This window comes from Perognathus longimembris, chromosome 17 (genome assembly GCF_023159225.1).
Source record: "Perognathus longimembris pacificus isolate PPM17 chromosome 17, ASM2315922v1, whole genome shotgun sequence".
In the NCBI taxonomy this organism is placed as follows: domain Eukaryota; kingdom Metazoa; phylum Chordata; class Mammalia; order Rodentia; family Heteromyidae; genus Perognathus; species Perognathus longimembris.
In genome coordinates, this window is record NC_063177.1 from 13,128,306 (window position 1) to 13,146,356 (window position 18,051).

An 18,051-nucleotide genomic window follows, 5' to 3' on the forward strand; every position below is an offset into this window, starting at 1 on the left:
TTGGTTGAGATGGAATCTTACCAGACTGTCCTTAAACTACAACTTCCCAGTCTCTCCCTCCCAAGTAGTTAGAAATACAGGCTTGAGACACTGTGCCCAATTTGTTTTGTTTTTGAGATAGGGTCTCACTAACTGCCTCCACTTCCCAGGAATAGTTGTCTTTTATTCTTTTGTTGTTTGTTTGTTTTGCCAGTCCTAGGGCTTGAACTCAGGGCCTGAGCACTGTCCCTGGCTTCTTTTTGCTCGACTAGCACTCTGCCGCTTGAGCCACAGCGCTGGCTTTTTCTGTGTATGTGGTACTGAGGAATCAAACCCAGGGCTTCATGCATGCTAGGCAAGCATTCTACCACTAGGCCACATTCCCAGCCAGTAGTTGTCTTTTAATAAGTGTACCACAGGGCCTGGGAATATGGCCTAGTGGCAAGAGTGCTTGCCCTCCTATACATGAAGCCCTGGGTTTGATTCCTCAGCACCACATACATTCTTTTTTGTTGTTGTTTGTTTTTTTGTTTTGTTTTGTTTTTGTTGCCAGTCCTGGGGCTTGAACTCAGGGCCTGAGCACTGTCCCTGGCTTCTTTTTGCTCAAGGCTAGCACTTGGCGACTTCAGCCACAGCGCCACTTCTGGCTGTTTTCTGTATATGCTCAGCACCACATATATAGAAAATGGCCAGAAGTGGCGCTGTGGCTCAAGTGGTAAAGCACTAGCCTTGAGCAAAAAGAAAAGAAGCTCAGGAACAGTGCTCAGGCCCTGAGTTCAAGGCCCAGGACTGGCAAAAAAATAATAATAAGTGCACCACACCTGGTTTTATTCAGCTGTTGCCTGAGTCAGCTGCAATAACAGATAACCCCAAAATTTACAACACTTATAACAAGCACTTAGTTTACTGTTAATACTATTGGCTGCAGATCAGCTGTAGCTATTCTTCATCTATCTTCTTTCTGGCTTCCAGGATAGAAGAACAGTTTATATTTGGGGCATATGGTTCTCACAGAAAGGAGAATAAGAGTGAAAGAGCCTCCATAATGACCCTGAAAGCTTCTCCTTCAACCTACTTCCCAGGACTTGCAGGGAGTGAATGTCCTATAGAGTGTAGAAATGAGTTTCAAGAGAGGTCATGAGTACTTTAAAAATTGTATTATAAAAAGATTATGTAAAAAATAAAGTTATTTATCAATTTTTTAAAAAAGGATTAAGCTGGGCACTGGTGGCTCATGTCTCTAATCCTAGCTACTCAAGGATGAGGCTGAGGTCTGAGGATCACAGTTCAAAGTGAACCGGGCAGGAAATTCTGTTAGACTCTCCTTATCTCCAATAAATTACTCAGGAAAGGCTGGAAGTAGCACTGTGGCTCATATGGTAGAGGGATAGCCTTGAACCAAAGAAGCCCAGGGACAGCACCCAGTCCTGAGTTCCCAGGACTGGAATAAAAAAAAAAAGATTAATACAGTCTACAACAACATAATAAGTACAGATGAAAACAGAAATACAACAGGAATGTTAAAAGTTATGCTGTATGGGAGAATAAGATGATCAACTTGGGTGATATACTACTTTCTCATGAAGCTATTAAGATTTTTGTATTTCTGCATCCCAATATCTATCATCTCCATGACAGCCCCTGAAATTTTAGTAACAATGGGTTTAATTCTTTCCCTAGAATTTCACTTTCATTGAAATTACTTTGAGGGCTGGGGATATGGCCTAGTAGCAAGAGTGCTTGCCTCATATACATGAGGCCCTGGGTTCAATTCCCCAGCACCACATATACAGAAAATGGCCAGAAGTGGTGCTGTTGCTCAAGTGGCAGAGTGCTAGTCTTGAGCAAAAAAGAAGCCAGGGACAGTGCTCAGGCCCTGAGTCCAAGCCCCAAGACTGGCCAAAAAAAAAATAATAATAATAATACTTTGAAATATTTTGATCAGTTAAAATGAATGACTTTTGTCTAGGAGTCAAAAATTTTCCTGGAAAAAAAAAACTATTCCCAGTGTTATAATAGTATTTTAGCAAAATGTGATTGAGGATACAGAATTTTGCTTCCTAGCATCATTTAGGGAAAATATATTAAGGGAACCATACATATGTGTTGTAAAATCTAATGAAACTTTTAAAACCTAAAGAGAGTATTAATATCTAAATATTTTGACCTACAGGCTCTAGTGTTACTAGGCACAAAATTTTTCTACCATTTCAAGAAAGTATTTATTAATATGAAGGGTAATTATCCACTCTTGTGTACCTCATTTCCATTATTTCTCTATATTGGTAGTAAAATGTCCTGATTTAGTACCTTCTTCTGTCTTGAGGTCTTCATTTCAAATGTGTGTAGGAACATGTACTTTTTTTTGGCATTGTTGAGTAGCTTACTCATCTTCTCATTGAATGCCAGCTAGATAATTCATGACCTTTGAGGTTGCTCATGAATACTGACAAGTAGTTATTAAATCTTGCTAAACTGCTTCTAAATAGTACTGATGCATCTTAGCACTGTGACAAAATATTTGTACAGGAAAAATACAAGAAAATATTATGAAAAAACTCCAAATTGGACCTAAGAATTCTAGAACTATGGGTTTTTGTTTATGGTAAAATTAGTTAAGCTAGATATTTCCTTATCCCTAGTGTCTTAGTAATTTTTTAGTGATGTCTCTAGGCTGAGTACCTAAAAGTTCCATTTGTCAAGTAATCCTGTCCAAACAATACTTTTTAAGGTATCTGTGTGTCTTCTTTAAAAAAATTAAAAGTGAGGGGCTGGGGATATAGCCTAGTGGCAAGAGTGCCTGCCTCGGATACACGAGGCCCTAGGTTCGATTCCCCAGCACCACATATACAGAAAAAAAAAACGGCCAGAAGCAGCGCTATGGCTCAAGTGGCAGAGTGCTAGCCTTGAGCGGGAAGAAGCCAGAGACAGTGCTCAGGCCCTGAGTCCAAGGCCCAGGACTGGCTAAAAAAAAAAAAAAAAAAAATTAAAAGTGAGATATTCCAGGGTATCCCTCGTATGAGTAGCAATGGCACCTCGAGGTCTCTTGGTACACAATTTGGGAGCCATGAAGGTAAGCAAATCTAATTTAAACTTGTTTGCTGCCTGTCTTTCTTTGAGGATATGGAAATTCAAGTATGAGGCTTATATAGTTACAGTTTTCACTTTTTATTTGCAATCCCTTTTTGTTTGCATTATCTTTGACTCCTGTTTACCTTCTTTTCCCACTGTATACTTTAAACTTTTTTCCTTCACTAGTGAGAGTATTTTCACTTAAAGAAATGTTTCTTGGGGCTGGGAATATGGCCTAGTGGCAAGAGTGCTTGCCTCCTACACATGAAGCTCTCGGTTTGATTCCCCAGCACCACATATATGGAAAACGGCCAGAAGGGGCGCTGTGGCTCAGGTGGCAGAGTGCTAGCCTTGAGCAGGAAGAAGCCAGGGATGGTGCTCAGGCCCTGAGTCCAAGGCCCAGGACTGGCCAAAAAAAAAAAAAAAAAAAAAAGAAATGTTTCTTAGGGGCTGGGAATATGGCCTAGGGGTAAAGTGCTCACTTCATACATGAAGCCCTAGGTTTGATTCCTCAGCACCACATATATAGAAAAAGCCAGAAGTGGTACTGTGGCTCAAGTGGTAGAGTGCTAGCCTTGAGAAAAAAAAAAAAAAAAGAAGCCAGGGACAGTGCTCAGGCCCTGAGTTCAAGCCCCAGGACTGGCAAAAACCAAGAAATGTTTCTTAGTAATATTCTTTCACTGTCTATGTAATATTCAGATCAGGTAAGAAATGTACGTGTGTGTGTGTGTGTGTGTGTGTGTGTGTGTGTTCTTTGTGCAGCCAGGCAACAAGTGAGCACAACCATAGAGTTAGTATATTAGAATTCCAAGACTGTGGCCCACTGTTGATGAGGGCCAACTGTGAAGCAGGTCTTGATAAATTAGGTTATATCGTTTTGTGTTTTGATTGCCTCCTTCCAGAGATACCAACTTTTTTCTTGCTGGATCTTCCACCTTTATTCCATGTCAATCCGCAAGTGTGGATGGACACATCACTTATGTCCTTCTATATTGTTGCTTTGATCTCTAGGGAATAAGCAGTTTATCTGCAGCTGACTCTCTATCACAGCTCTGTAAAACTAAGCTCACAGAGGATTAGGCTTCACTGGAACTCTTGTGAGACTAGATCCTACCCTCTTCTGTCCTTTCTGTGGGCATTACATTCATTCCAATTAAATGGCCACTGTCCTGACCATTTGTTAACCTCTGAGGATTTACTCTTGGAACCTTCCTAAAACCTAGGCTACTGAGGATCTCCTACTGTAAAAATTAATAATACATTCTACTACAATTTATTAAATGCAAATAGAAACAAATATAAAAGGAGTGTTAAATTAACAGCGAGCAAAGGAAAGGGTGACATTGGCCCAAAAGAAATGTACTCATTACTTGATGTATGTAACTGTAGCTCCCCTATAGATCACCTTTATAATAACAGTTGAAAAATAAAACTTTTAAGAATGGTCTTCATATAAAGCTAGAAAAAATGGCAGCAATTGTCTTAGCTAGCTGGAGATCTAGGAAAGATTTTCTTTTCTTTTTTAAAATATAGTTTTTTAAACTGACAAATAGTAATTTTTTACATTTGCAAGGTCCAGTATGGCATTTCAGAAAATGTATAATGATCAGATAGGGCATTTGACATATCTGCCACCTCAGAGCTATGTTATTTCTTCATAATAAGATCTTTAAAAATTGAATTAGGAGCCAGGCACTGGTGGCTCACACCTGTAATCCTAGCTACTCAGGAGGCTGAGATCTGAAGATCATGGTTTAAAGCCAATCCTGGGCAGGAAAGTCTCGAGACTCTTCTCTCCAATTAACCACCTGAAAACTGGAAGTGACCTTGAGTGAAGAAATCTCTGGGACAGTGCTCAGGCCCACAATCAACAGCAACAATAACAACAACAAAAACAATTAGGGATTTAAAACTACTCAATTGTTGTCAACCATAATTGTTCTACAATGTCCTTCTCATCCTACTGTCCCCTGTGCTCATTAATCATCCTCCCCATACTCTTCACAGCCTATGGTAACCACTGTTCTATGTAAAGATGTATATTTACATATACATGTACTTATTTATTTATATGGACCTTGTGATTGCATCAGTGGGCACTCTCTAACCTGAGCCACATCTCCAAGCCCCAATATTCTATTGTGTACTTCTTTGAGATCAACTTTACTTACTTACTTGAGTTAAAAGTCTAGTACCTAGGGCTGGGGATATGGCCTAGTGGCAAGAGCGCTTGCCTCGTATACTTGAAGCCCTGGGTTCGATTCCCTAGCACCACATATACAGAAAATGGCCAGAAGTGGTGCTGTGACTCAAGTGGCAGAGTGTTAGCCTTGAGCAAAAAGAAGCCAGGGACAGTGCTCAGGCCCTGAGTCCAAGGCCCAGGACTGGCAAAAAAAAAAAAAAAAAAAAAGTCTAGTACCTAGAGAAGTAGGCAAGCACTCTATACCACTTGAGCTACACGCCACCAGCCCTGAATCAAACTTGATTGAATTAAATGAAAACTAGAAAGTATATAGAAGCACATTAGTTAAGGATTCTACCTTGCTGTAAACAACTGGGTCCTGATAGTAGTGTCATTAAACACTAAAAGATTTCCTATCTCAGGAGAGAAGCCAAGATAATAAACACTTGTTGCCTTTGTTTCTACAGCTCAAGGAAGTTAAGTATCTCCAGTTCTCTTGGTCTTTTCTTCATGATTGCAAGGTAGCTGCTAAAGCTCCTGCAAGTATAATCATATTCTGGGCAAGAAGAAGGAAAATGAATGGAAGACTTCCATTCTCATTGGCTAAAAGAGACATATGGCTACCCATTACAAGGGAGTCTGGAATATGTTGTAATTTAACTGATCACATCACTACCATCAATAAATTTTGAATTCTGTTGGATGGACAAATACTGAAAAACAACATCTCTTCTACACATGGGACTTTTTTCCTTTCTTTTTTCTTTTTTTTTTCTTTTTGGCAGTATAGGAGTTTGAACTCAGGGCCTCAAGCTTTCTTTACCTATTTGTTTACTTGGCCGGCACTCTACCACTTGAGCTGCACTTCCAGCCAGGCATTTTGCTAGTAATGGAAATAGAAACTTACAGACTTGTCTACTTGGACTAGCTTCTGTTATTTTTTGAATGAGTAAATATGTGGTCTCTTTTTGTCTTTATAACCAGGAAAAATGTGGAATTATTAGAACTATACAACAATGAATTAAGTCACCTTTCTTAAGGTACAATATGATCCTCAATAATATTATGTTTTAGAATATGTTGTAAAGTGAACTGGAAGTCACCTAGGGACAACATACATACCACTTCTGAATTTATGAGAAGCAAGGAAAAAAAGTGATAAATTAAGAAAAACAAATACACTTGAATGTGAGCATCTTATCAGTTATATGCTTTGAGAATTGCACAATGTGTTTTCAGTCTTCCTGTAGGAAAAGTTCCTTGGAAATTCTGGATGCATTCATGACTTTTGTAAACATTCCACTCATCTTTGCTCTTGAACTTCTTGTTCTTTTACCCAGCATATTTTTCTAGAAATATTTTTTCTGTCATATAGTAATGAGTAACAGAATATGGGGATAAAACAGTTATGCTAGCCTATAGATTTTTCCTGTTGTTGTAGTGGGACTGTTGGGGGGAGGGTTATTGATACAGTTTTTAATCTTGAATGTACATAGGAATGCAGGGGAATTCCTTAAATACAGGTGTGATTTTTTTGTTATTGTTGTTTTATACATATTTCAGCAGGATTATTTCTTGCTTGTATCTAGAACCAGTCATTTGGCTCTTAGAATTTATCACTAACAGTTCAGATGAAAGAAAAACGGTCATTGATATTTTTATTGTTATTATTAAGTAGTTATAAAAGGCTTATAATTTCATAAGTCAGGTTATGAGTACAATACTTACTGGACAGTGTCACCCCTTCCTTTGTTCTCCCCCATTTTCTCCCTCTCACCTCTACCCACAAGTTACATAGTTCATTTTTACATAATGTACATTAAATACAATGACTACATTTGCTATCCTTCCTCCATTCCTGTGCCCCTCTTTGACCGCCCTCAAAACAGTCCATGTTTCCATTTCATGGTATTTGTTTTGATAAATAGTACTTTAGTTGTTCAGAGGAGTTAACCTTTGGATTCTTCCCCTAAGTGTGTCATCCTTTAATCAGTTTCGGTGTATGTAAATACATTGAGCCCTGTATATGTCATGTACCTAGTTGTAGTTTAGATCTAGCTTCCACAAATGAGAACAAAACGTGCCATTTGTCTCTCTGAGCCTGGCTTACTTCACTTAACCTGATTGGTTCTAGGCCCATCCACTTCCCTGCAAATGACATATTATTCTAATAGAAGAGAGTAAAATTCCATTGTATATATGTACCACACTTTCTTTTTTCTTTCTTTTTTACAGAATATAGTTTTATTTTGTTTGGTCTTTCCTAATAACAACAAAAACTGCACAAGAACTTTGGGGAAAGCTGAATTTGGGACAAATATTCTCAACTTGATGACATTCTAGGCTAGTGAGCAACTCTGAGAGGTTAAAACTGCAGTCTTATGGTTAGTTGTATTGTTTACATTCATTTAATTTCCCCCAATTTATGCACACAACAAATAACTCCTATTTGTATACCTCTTACTCCAAATATGCTCTTGTTGCTACTCTAGCACTAAGCTTTACAGCTGAAGCAGTGTTTGTAGCATGGCAGGTAATGATTAAAACACCAAACTAGCTAGGCATGGTGTTAACCATATTTCTTGATCCACTCATCTGTTGTAGGGCATTTGGGCTGTTTCCATAACTTGGCCATTGTAAATAGTACAACAATAAATAAGAGGTACAAGTATCTTTACCGTATCCTGATTTGTAATGCTCTGGGTAGATGCCCAAGAGTGGGATTGCTGGGTCATAGAGTAGTTCTTTGTTAATTTTTTAAGGAATCTCCAAACCACCATCCAAAGTAGTAGTACTAGATTACATTCCCATTAACAGTGTAATAGGGTTCTTTTTTCCCCCCACATCCCTGCCAGCATTTGTTGCTATTCAAATTGTCAATGCTGGTCAATCTTACTGGGGTAAAATGGAATCTCAAAGTTGTTTTATTTGTATTTCCTTTATGGCCAGGAATGTTGAACATTTCCTCATGTCTTACACATATTTCTTTCCTTTTTCAATAAATGATGACAGGCAGTGTCAGCCTACTGTGTCATCTCACAGTGAAACAGCCCCAATTCCAGTTCCTACTCAAATAAGGAATTACCAGCGCATCGAGCAGAATCTCACATCTACTTCCAGCTCTGGCACAAATCCACATGGTTCTCCAAGGTAAGTTAATGTCTTCATTTTTTTCTTAATATTTTTTATTATTAATGATGTTACTTAAAATATACACATATGTATAATTATCATATAATATAAACAATAATATATTACAGGTAATTATTATATATAAAGCATAATTACTTTTTTTGTTGTTTTTTTGGTCAGTCATGGGGCTTAAACTTGGGGTCTGGGTGCTGTCCCTGAGCTCTTTTGCTCAAGGCCAGCACTCTACCACTTTGAGTCACAGCACCACTTCTGATTTTCTGGTGGTTAATTGGAGATAAGCGTCTTGCTCACTTTCCTGTCTGGGCTGACTTTGAACCATGTTCCTTAGATCTCAGCCTCCTGAGTAGCTAGGATTACAGATGTGAACCACCAGCACCTGGCTATAAAGAATTAATAAACTGAGAGCTGATGGCTCATGACTATAATCCTAGCTACACAGGAGTTTGAGATCTGAGAATTTCAATTTGAAGTCAACCTGTGCGGGAAAGTCTGTGAGATTTTCATCTCCAATTAACTATCAGAAAAAAGCCAGAAATGTAGCTGTGGCTCAAATGGTAAAGCACTAGCTTTGAACAAAAATAAAAATAAAGCTCAAGGACAGCACACAGGCCCTGAGTTCAAGCCCCAGGACTGGCAAAAAATAAAAGGGTGATATACAAAAGAGGGCTAGAATAAGTAGTGGTAGCTTACATTGTAGATTACTTCTTAGAAAGTACACACTGCCCTACTATGTAACTGTACCCTTTTTGCACAACACTTTGTCAAAAAATTTGTGCTCAATTAATAAACAGATAAAAAAAAGAAAGCATCAGACCTTTAGTTTAAACACTAAAACTTCCAATCAAAAAAGAAAGCTGGTTTCTGATGTTTCCATCTGTGTTCTAGATACTCAGGAAGCTGAGAACTAAAGTTCATGGTTTGAAGCCACCCTAGAGAGAAAAGTTTGTCAGTTAGCCAACAAAATATTGGACTAGAGGTGAGGTTCCAATGATAAAGCACCAGCTTTTAGTGGAAAAAGCCAAGCAAGAGCTTAGGGCCCTAAGTTTAGGCTCCAGTTCCTAAGTAAACACTAAAACACAAGTAAACACTAAACACAGGTAAAATAAAAATATATATTCACTGGTGACAGATTTCATTTCATTTCTGGAAAACAAAGAGGGTGGAGGAAGGATTCTTGGTTTCGCATGGCAAATGTTAAATGTATGTGTGTGATCAGGGATTATGGCAAAATGAGAACTAATTATTCTTCACAGCAACTCCAAAGAGACATAAGTCTCAAGAGAACCCAAGAAAAGTGAAGGGAGAAAATAGCACTTTAATATCTGGTTACATGTTCTACATGTATACTATATTCATATTCTTTATATAGTCTTTGCATAGGAGATCGAATGTACACAAAGTTATTAGCTGTAAAAAAAAAAAAAAAGAATGAGAAAGGGAAGGGGGGTGACATTGTCCAAAAAGAAATGTACTCTTTACCTGACTTAAGTAACTATATCTGTGTACAGTACCTTTCTAATAGCAATTTTTTTAAGTGTAAAGAATGAGATAAATCAAAATGCCCACCAGTAAGGGACTAATGTAATCCATCTTTTACTCCAAAAGAGTGAAGAAGCTCTCTTACATACAGGGTCAGTTAAGTTTCTAGGTATAGTATGAAATGTAAAAAGTGGAATGATTAATGGTTATATCCAGCAGTGGTTCTCAAAAGTGAATTTCTACCTAGGGCCTGTGAGGTCATTCTCTTTTCATAATTACCTATGATGTTGTTTACTCTCTGTACTGCATTAATATATGATGATGCAAAAAGTGGAGATGAATAAAATAGCTGGTACTTTGGCATGAATCAAAGTGGTGGCACCAACTGAACAGTTAGTCTGTGTTCTTCACCAATGTTTTTTTCAGTACAAGCAATGTCCTTAACAAGGTATCAAATATTTCTTGTTGAAAAACATACCCTTGAATAGAATGAACTCATGACACAGTTTTGTTGCATCATAGAGCAGTCGTCTTGGGAAAAGCATTGTAGAATTGTTTAAGTTGAAAGCTTAACTAGCCTTTATATGTATGTATGTCTGTCTGGTCTGTATATATGTATGTGTACCTTTTTGTTTTGTTTTGTTTTGCCAGTCCTGGGCCTTGGACTCAGGGCCTGAGCACTGTCCCAGGGCTTCATGTATATGAGGCAAGCACTCTTGCCACTAGGCCATATTCCCAGCCCATGTGTACCTTTCTTATTGTAAAGAATGATGGACAAGGGCTGGGGATATGGCCTAGTGGCAAGAGTGCTTGCCTCCTATACATGAGGCCCTGGGTTCAATTCCCCAGCACCATGTATACAGAAAATGGCCAGAAGTGGTGCTGTGGCTCAAGTGGCAGAGTGCTAGCCTTGAGCAAAAAGAAGCCAGGGACAGTGCTCAGGCCCTGAGTCCAAGTCCCAGGACTTGCCAAAAAAAAAAAGAATGATGGACAAATTACAATATGATTGTCTAGCAACCATTCTTTTTTGCCAGTCCTGGGGCTTGAACTCAGGACCTGAGCACTATCTCTGAACTTCTTTTGTTCAGGGATCACACTCTGCCACTTGAGGCACAGCACCACTCCAGCTTTTTCTGCTTATGTGGTACTGAGGAATTGGACCCAGGGCTTCATGCATGCTAGGCAAGCACTCTACCATTAAGCCATATTCACAACCCATAGGTAGGAAAATTTTAAGAGTACCAGGGGCACCCAAATAGAAGAGAGACTTGACAAATGGAATTACTTCAAAATAAAAAGTTCCTGCACAACAAAGGTTATAGTTACTAAACTAGAAAGACTACCGACAGACAAGAAGAAAACTTTCACCAGCAATATATCCAAAATGTAAAAGGAGCTCTAAAAACTAACACGGCCACCACCCCGTCTAATAAACCAATCAATACATGGGCAAAGGAACTTAAAAGAGACTTCTCAGAAGAAACAAGAATGGTAAATAGACACATCTCTGGCCATAAAGGAAATGCCAATCAAAACAATTTTGAGGTTTCATTTTGCCCCAGTTAAGACGGGCCACCATCAAGAATTCAAACAACCACAAATGCTGGCGGGAATGTGGGGAAAAAACCCTATTGCTCTATTGGTAGAAATGTAAACTAGTACAACCACTCTGGAAGGAGGTTTGGAGGTTCTTCAAAAAACTAAACATAAAACTAAACTTATGACCCAACCGTATCATTACAAGTAAGGATGTAGTAAAGACACTTGAACATCCATGTTCACTGCTGTACTCTTCATAATAGCCAAGTTATAGAAACAGCCCAGATGCCCTACAACATAGGAGTGGATTAATAAAATGTGTAATAAAGCAGTGGGATTTTATTCATCTATTAGAATGAATAAGATTATGTCACTTGCAGGGAAATAGATGGACCTAGAACAAATGTTGCTAAGTGAGATAATCCAAGGTTGGAGTGACAAATGGTGTTGGGGTCTCTGGGACCCCTTTTCCGCTTATCTCCCGGGGGGGAAATGCCTGAATCCCAAACTATGAAAGAGCACTCGGCTTTGTCTTCCTCCCGCAGAAGGCAAAGCGTGCTCTTGTGGATCGTGTTTAGCCGAGAAGAGAGTTGCCGAAAACCTCCCCCCCACCGTCCCCTCTCACGTGTCAGAGGTGGGCACAGAAAGGAAGGCTCCAGGGAGACAGTCTGAGGGGTTTGAACTGGTCTTGCCGGCCCAGGGGGCAGGCAGAAGAATTTATTACAGTGACAAAGGTAGAAGGGGAGGGACTTGCGGTGACTAGCCAGTTGGCTGAACTGGGCTGCCCATCAGGTGATGTCATGAAACTTCCTCTGTGGGCGGGGACCACAATCCCCCAAGGGCCAGGCCTCTGCCATTAGACACGTGGCCGAACCAGCGGGGACCGCTTGCTTCTCTTCCAGTTGAGGCCGGAAGGTGGGAGGGGTTCCCTCCCACACTGCTCCAGGGCTGGGGGAAGGGCAGTGTGAATCCCCAACAAAATGGTACCTGTGTTCTCTCATATGTAGAAACTAGATCTAAAATATAACTCAGATAAATGACAGTCATATCCCATGGTGCCAGGCTATTGGTTAAAGATTCTCAAACGTGTACCCAAGCTGGCCTTGAAATGTGATCCTCCTGATCTCAGCCTCCCAACTACCTATAACCTCGATTATTTTGTTTTATAAATATATATGTATTTCATAATTTTATGTTAAATGTAATGTATTTTTAATGAATTAACATTTTTTAAATTTCTGTTTAACTTCAGATATAGTAAACACCAATAAATGTGAGGCTTATAAACAAGAACTCTAAGGTCTTAAGTAATTTTTTGTGTGTGCTAGTCCTGGGCTTAAACTCACTCTTGGCACTGTCCTTGAACTTTTTTGCTTAATGCTAGTGTTGTACACTTGAGCCTCAGCTCCACTTCAGTCATCTTTTTTCTTTTTTTCCTTTTTTTTTTTTTTTTTTTGGCATTTACTTGGAGATCAGAGACTTACAGACTTTGCTGCCTAGGCTGGCTTTGAATCACAATCCTCAGATCTCAACCCCCTGAGTAGCTAGGGTTACAGGTATGAGCCACTGGCAACCAGCTTCAGTATGTATGTGTATACATATATTTTTTTTCTAGTCCTGGGGCTTGAACTCAGTGCCTGGGCACTGTCCCTGAGCTTCTTTTCTCAAGGCTAGCACTCTACCACTCGAACCACAGCACCACTTCCAGCATTTTCTGCTTATATGGTACTGAGGAATTGAACCCAGGGCTTCGTGCATGCTAGGCAAGCACTCTACCACCTTCCCAGCCCCAGTAATTTTATTTTTTGTTGTTTTTTTAAATTGATTTATTGTCAAAGTGATGTACAGAGGGGTTACAGTTTTACACGTAAAATAATTTTATTTTTATTCAATTGTTTTAGTAAGTTTCCTTATGACCTGTTAATACGTAAGTGTAATGTACTTCAGTATTTTCCATCCTTCATTAGTCTTTCCTTGTTCTTCTCCTCCTAAAACAGCCCCACAATTACAGTATGTTTCCTTTCTATGTGTACATATTTGTTTACATATATGCGTATATTTTCATATATATGCATGTATGTGTATATAGATGTGTGTATATATGTGTATCTTTTAGGTTTAGATTCCACATATGAGACAGCATAAGACTATTTTTCCTTCTGTGATTTTTCTTCAGTAATTTTTGTATGTGTGTGTGTGTGTGTGTGTGTGTGCTGCTCTTGGCCTTGAACTCAGGACCTAGACACTGTCCCTGATCTCTTTTGTTCAAGGCTAGGGCTCTACCACTTGAGCCACACCTCTACTTCTGACTTTTTGGTCATCATTGAAGAGTCTTAAGGACTATTCTGCCCTCTGGCTTTCAACTTTGATCCTCAGATCACAGCCTCCTGAGTAGCTGGGAGTATGGGTATGAATGAGCCACTGGCATCCAGCTCTTGAGTAATTTTTAAGAGAAGAAAGGAGATATAAGACATAAAAGATTGAAAATAACTGGCATATATCACTTTTCATATTAAAAGATAGTGAAAATAATATGTATTCAGATTGTTCATATATGCGTTACAGGACTCTGGAAGGATACAGTAGAAAGTAAACCTAGTGGTAACCTTTTTAAGCAGGATTAAGGAAATGTTAAATAGTAGGTAGATAGAAGAGACAAACATATCACTACCATTTTAAAGTTTTTATTTTGTTCTAAACCTGGGGCTTGAACTCAGGACCTAGGTGCTATCTCTGGGCTTTTTTTTGTTGTTGTTCAAGGATAGTATTCTAACAATTGAGTCACAGCTCCATTTCCAGCTTCTTGGTGGTTAAATAGAGGTAAGAGTTTCACAGACATTTCCTCAAATCTCAGGCTCCTGAGTAGGTAGGATTACAGGCTCAAGTCAGCAGCACCCTGCTGGTGTTACATTAAAAAAAAAACCAAAAAACCTTTTAATGGCATAAGAAGTTTCAGGAAAATAAATAAGACAGACATGATAGATCTAGATCCTATTAGAAAGATAGTTAATTTTCTTTTTCTTTTCAGATCTGCAGTGGTACGAAGGTCTAACACCAGCCCCATGGGTTTCCTCCGCCTGGGGTCCTGCTCCCCAGCACCTGCAGACACAGTACAGACAGTTGGGCGAAGACTCTCTATTGGGTCTTCTAGACCTTATTCACCTTCCCCTTTGGGTAAGGAGAGTTTAAAGCAGTTACTTACAACCTTTTTTTTCACTGCAACCAATTTGACATGACACACTCTGTATAGAAAGATTGGTTTATGATGGCAATCATGTGAACCCATTGTAGGCTATGTCCTATCCCACCGACTCTTGTTTCACTCCCAAATCCCCCTTGAAAATCTCCATATAAACTTGGGAATATAATAGTGTAAATAGATCATATGTGTCAAAAGTGTCTTCTCTAAGTCTGGGTTCTAAACATAAGTCAGAAGTATTAGGCTAAAGTGCCTAAACTCTACTATCACTTGTGTGTATAAGGATTAAAATATAGTAACTGTTGAGTCCCATCTACTTGAAGCCTTCCTATGGAAATACAGCAATAGCTTTGTTACACATCTTCCCACTTCACCTACAAAGTATTTTATGGTAACAAGGAGAACTTAAAACAAAAGAAACAAAATGCTGAAACTCAGAGTACATATGAAGGAAGCTAAAGCCACATCTATGAAAAATGGCACTGAAGTGGTATCACAGGATGTGATAATATATTTACGAAATTGATATTTCCTCATTACCTGTTGAAATGGTCTCAGCTGTTTTCAGCTGAGAAATTGTCAAACAAAATATTACCCTTTCCTTACTCTAAAGGAAAGATCCAAACCTTGCAGTTAAGGAAAAGATTGCTACTTTGCCACTTTGACAATGCCCCTTCTTGTTGTAGACTTGTCTCTTGTCTATGTAAATTCTTTGAAATCTTCTCCTTGTGTCCGTTTGATTTCTCAAGGAGATGGTTGTGAAGACTTTATTATCATGCAAGAGACTGATTTGAGAAAGTATTTGTAAAAACAAAAGGGGAATGGAGAATGTTAAGAGAAGGGCTCACAGACCAAGGTACAGGTCTGACACCTGGGAAAGAGATGCATAAAGAGAAGAATTTGTGTAAGAATAGTCTCAGACTGTAGTAGTTTTCAGAAAGTTTTATCCAGACTATCCAAGTACTAGCTTGTCAAAGGAATTCTTGTACTTAACTTCAACATGGCTGAATTAGTCATTGTCTTGGAGTGACCCTGAGAGCAATTGAATACACAGACAACACAACTTAGCTGTCATTCAGCTGTGCCCTGTAGCTTCACAGCCCCAAGCACTTTGTACAAATTCTTGTACTTAAGCTTGTGTGTGTGTGTGTGCGCGCACGTGCGTGTGTGTGTGTGTGTGTGTGTGTGTGTGTGTGTGTGTGTGTGCCTATACTGAGGCTTGAATTCAGGGCTTGGGTACTGTCCCTAAGCTTTTTTGCTCAAGGCTAGTACTATAACACTTGAGCCACAGCACCAGTTCTGGCTTTTTTGTGGGTAATAGGAGATAGAGTTTCAAGGACTTTCTTGCTCAGCCTGGCTTCAAACCTCAATCTTCAGAACTCAGCCTTCTGAATAGCTAGGATTACAAATGTGAATCATAGGTGCCCAGCCAGTAAGTTACTTTTAATTTCTTCAATCTTATATGCATACTTATTATTTGCATTTATTTGTTTACATGGCCTTCTTCCCTAATGTTATTTTAAATCTGATTATGTAGCATTGTTTAATTTCATTGTGCCCTGGGTCTAACACATTGGTTTCTCAATAAATATTAGTTAATCTAAACCTTTACCAATTAAAATTTTGTAAACTATTTATTATACAGTCAGCAATTTGTGCATGTATTGCTTGTTTTCATACTTGATTTGTAGTAATTTCTTATTTTTCTACAACCTCACTTCATAGTTGGTACCATTCCAGAACAGTATAGTCAATGTTGCTGTGGGCATCCTCAGGGCCATGAATCTAGGAGTAGAAACTCCTCAGGTAGGAAAACTCAATTGCTATATTAATCATTTGAATTTTGTTAAAATTGATTTATGTTTTTCCAGTCATATCAAAATAACAGAATTAATGTAAAATATTTCCTCTCCTGCTTTAGAGTATTTTGATCTAATGTGTTTAATTTTATTTGTTTGTTTGTTTATTCTAGTACAAGGACCTGAACCTTGTCCCTTAGCATTTTCCCTCAAGGCTAGTACTCTACCACTTGAGCCATACCTCTACTTCTAGCTTTTTGATGATTAATTGGGAGATATGAGTCCCATTGACTTTTCCTGTCCAGTCTGGCTTTGAACCATTATCCTCAACTCTCAGCCTCTTGAGTAGCTAGGATTATAGGTATGAACCACCAATACCTAGCTCCTAATATGTTTTATCATATCAGTTAGCTAGTATCCTTTTAATAAGACTTCCATGAGCTGGTCTTAGGAGTTAAATAATTTAGATAAGCTTTAGTCATTGCCATAGAGAATTAATTAAGAAAATTAATTTAGAGAATGAAATTAATTACTTCGATTAACATATCTGTTGGCAAGAGCCACTGGTCAGCACTAGACAAAAAAGAAATTGCTAGGGTTGGGAAGGTGGCTTAGCCATAGAATGCTTGTCTATCATGCATGAAGCCCTGGGTTCGATTCCTCAGTACCACATACACAGAGAAAAGCTGGAAGTAGCACTGTGGCTAAAGTGGTAGCGTGCTAACCTTGTGCAAAAGCAGCTCAGGGACAGTGCCCAGGGCTCTGAATTCAATCCCCAGGACTGACAGAAAGGGGAGGGGGAGGAAGAAGGGAGAGAGAGAGAGAAGAGAGAAGAAAAAGGAAGGAAGGAATTGCTGTGTTGAGCACTGATGGCTCACCTCTGTAATCCTAGCTACTCAGGAGGCTGAGATCTGAGAATTTCAAATCAAAGCCAGCCCAAGCACGAAATTCCTTGAGACTCTTATTTTCAGTTAGCCAGCAAAGAACCAGAAGTAGAGCTGTGGCTCAAGTGGTAGAGTGCTAGCCTTGAGCAAAAAAGCTCAGGGATAAGGCCCAGACCCTGAATTCAAGCCCCAGGACCAGCACAACAAGAAAGAAAAAGAAATAGATTTTATTGTAATTTACAATAAAGGATAAATTTATTGCCTCATTATATAATAATGTATGCCTGAAAAAATACATGTAAATTACACTTTTTTGTTGGTGGTGGTGGTCCTAAGGGCTTGAACTCAGGGCCGGGGCGCTGCCCCATAGCCTCTTTGCTCAAGGCTAGCACTCTACCACTTGAGCCCAGCACCACTTCCAACCTTTTCTGAGTAGTTTAATGGAGATAAGAGTCTCAGGACTTTCTTGCCCAGGCTTACTTGGAACTGCGATCCTCATATCTCAGCCTCCAGCGTAGCCAGAATTTACAGGCATAAGCCACTGGTGCCCAGCCACTTGGGAATTTTTTGATAGTTTATTGGAGATTAGAGTCTCAGACACTTTACTGTCCAAGTTGGTTTTGAACCACGATGCTCAGCTCTCAGCCTCCTGAGTAGCTAAGATTACAGACATGAATCATCAGTACCCAGTTGTAAATTACACTATTTCAAATTTCATTGCATGGGCATGTGAGGAGCTGGTTTAAGGAATTTCATGTTACTTTG

At 39.1% G+C, this 18,051-nt stretch overlaps 1 protein-coding gene across 3 annotated transcripts in view; it reads left to right on the forward strand.

Annotated features, from left to right (window-relative positions):
- The window catches only part of Ulk2 (unc-51 like autophagy activating kinase 2), an 86,205-nt gene that overhangs the window by 50,906 nt on the left and 17,248 nt on the right, over window positions 1–18,051 (forward strand). For 2 of the 3 annotated variants that reach the window (XM_048367306.1, XM_048367304.1), the window contains 3 exons: window positions 8,246–8,383; window positions 14,433–14,578; window positions 16,329–16,409. In XM_048367306.1, the coding sequence (XP_048223263.1) occupies window positions 8,246–8,383; window positions 14,433–14,578; window positions 16,329–16,409 (365 nt within the window). The remainder of the gene's footprint in view (window positions 1–8,245; window positions 8,384–14,432; window positions 14,579–16,328; window positions 16,410–18,051) is intronic. The other variant, XM_048367305.1, reaches the window with a different exon arrangement.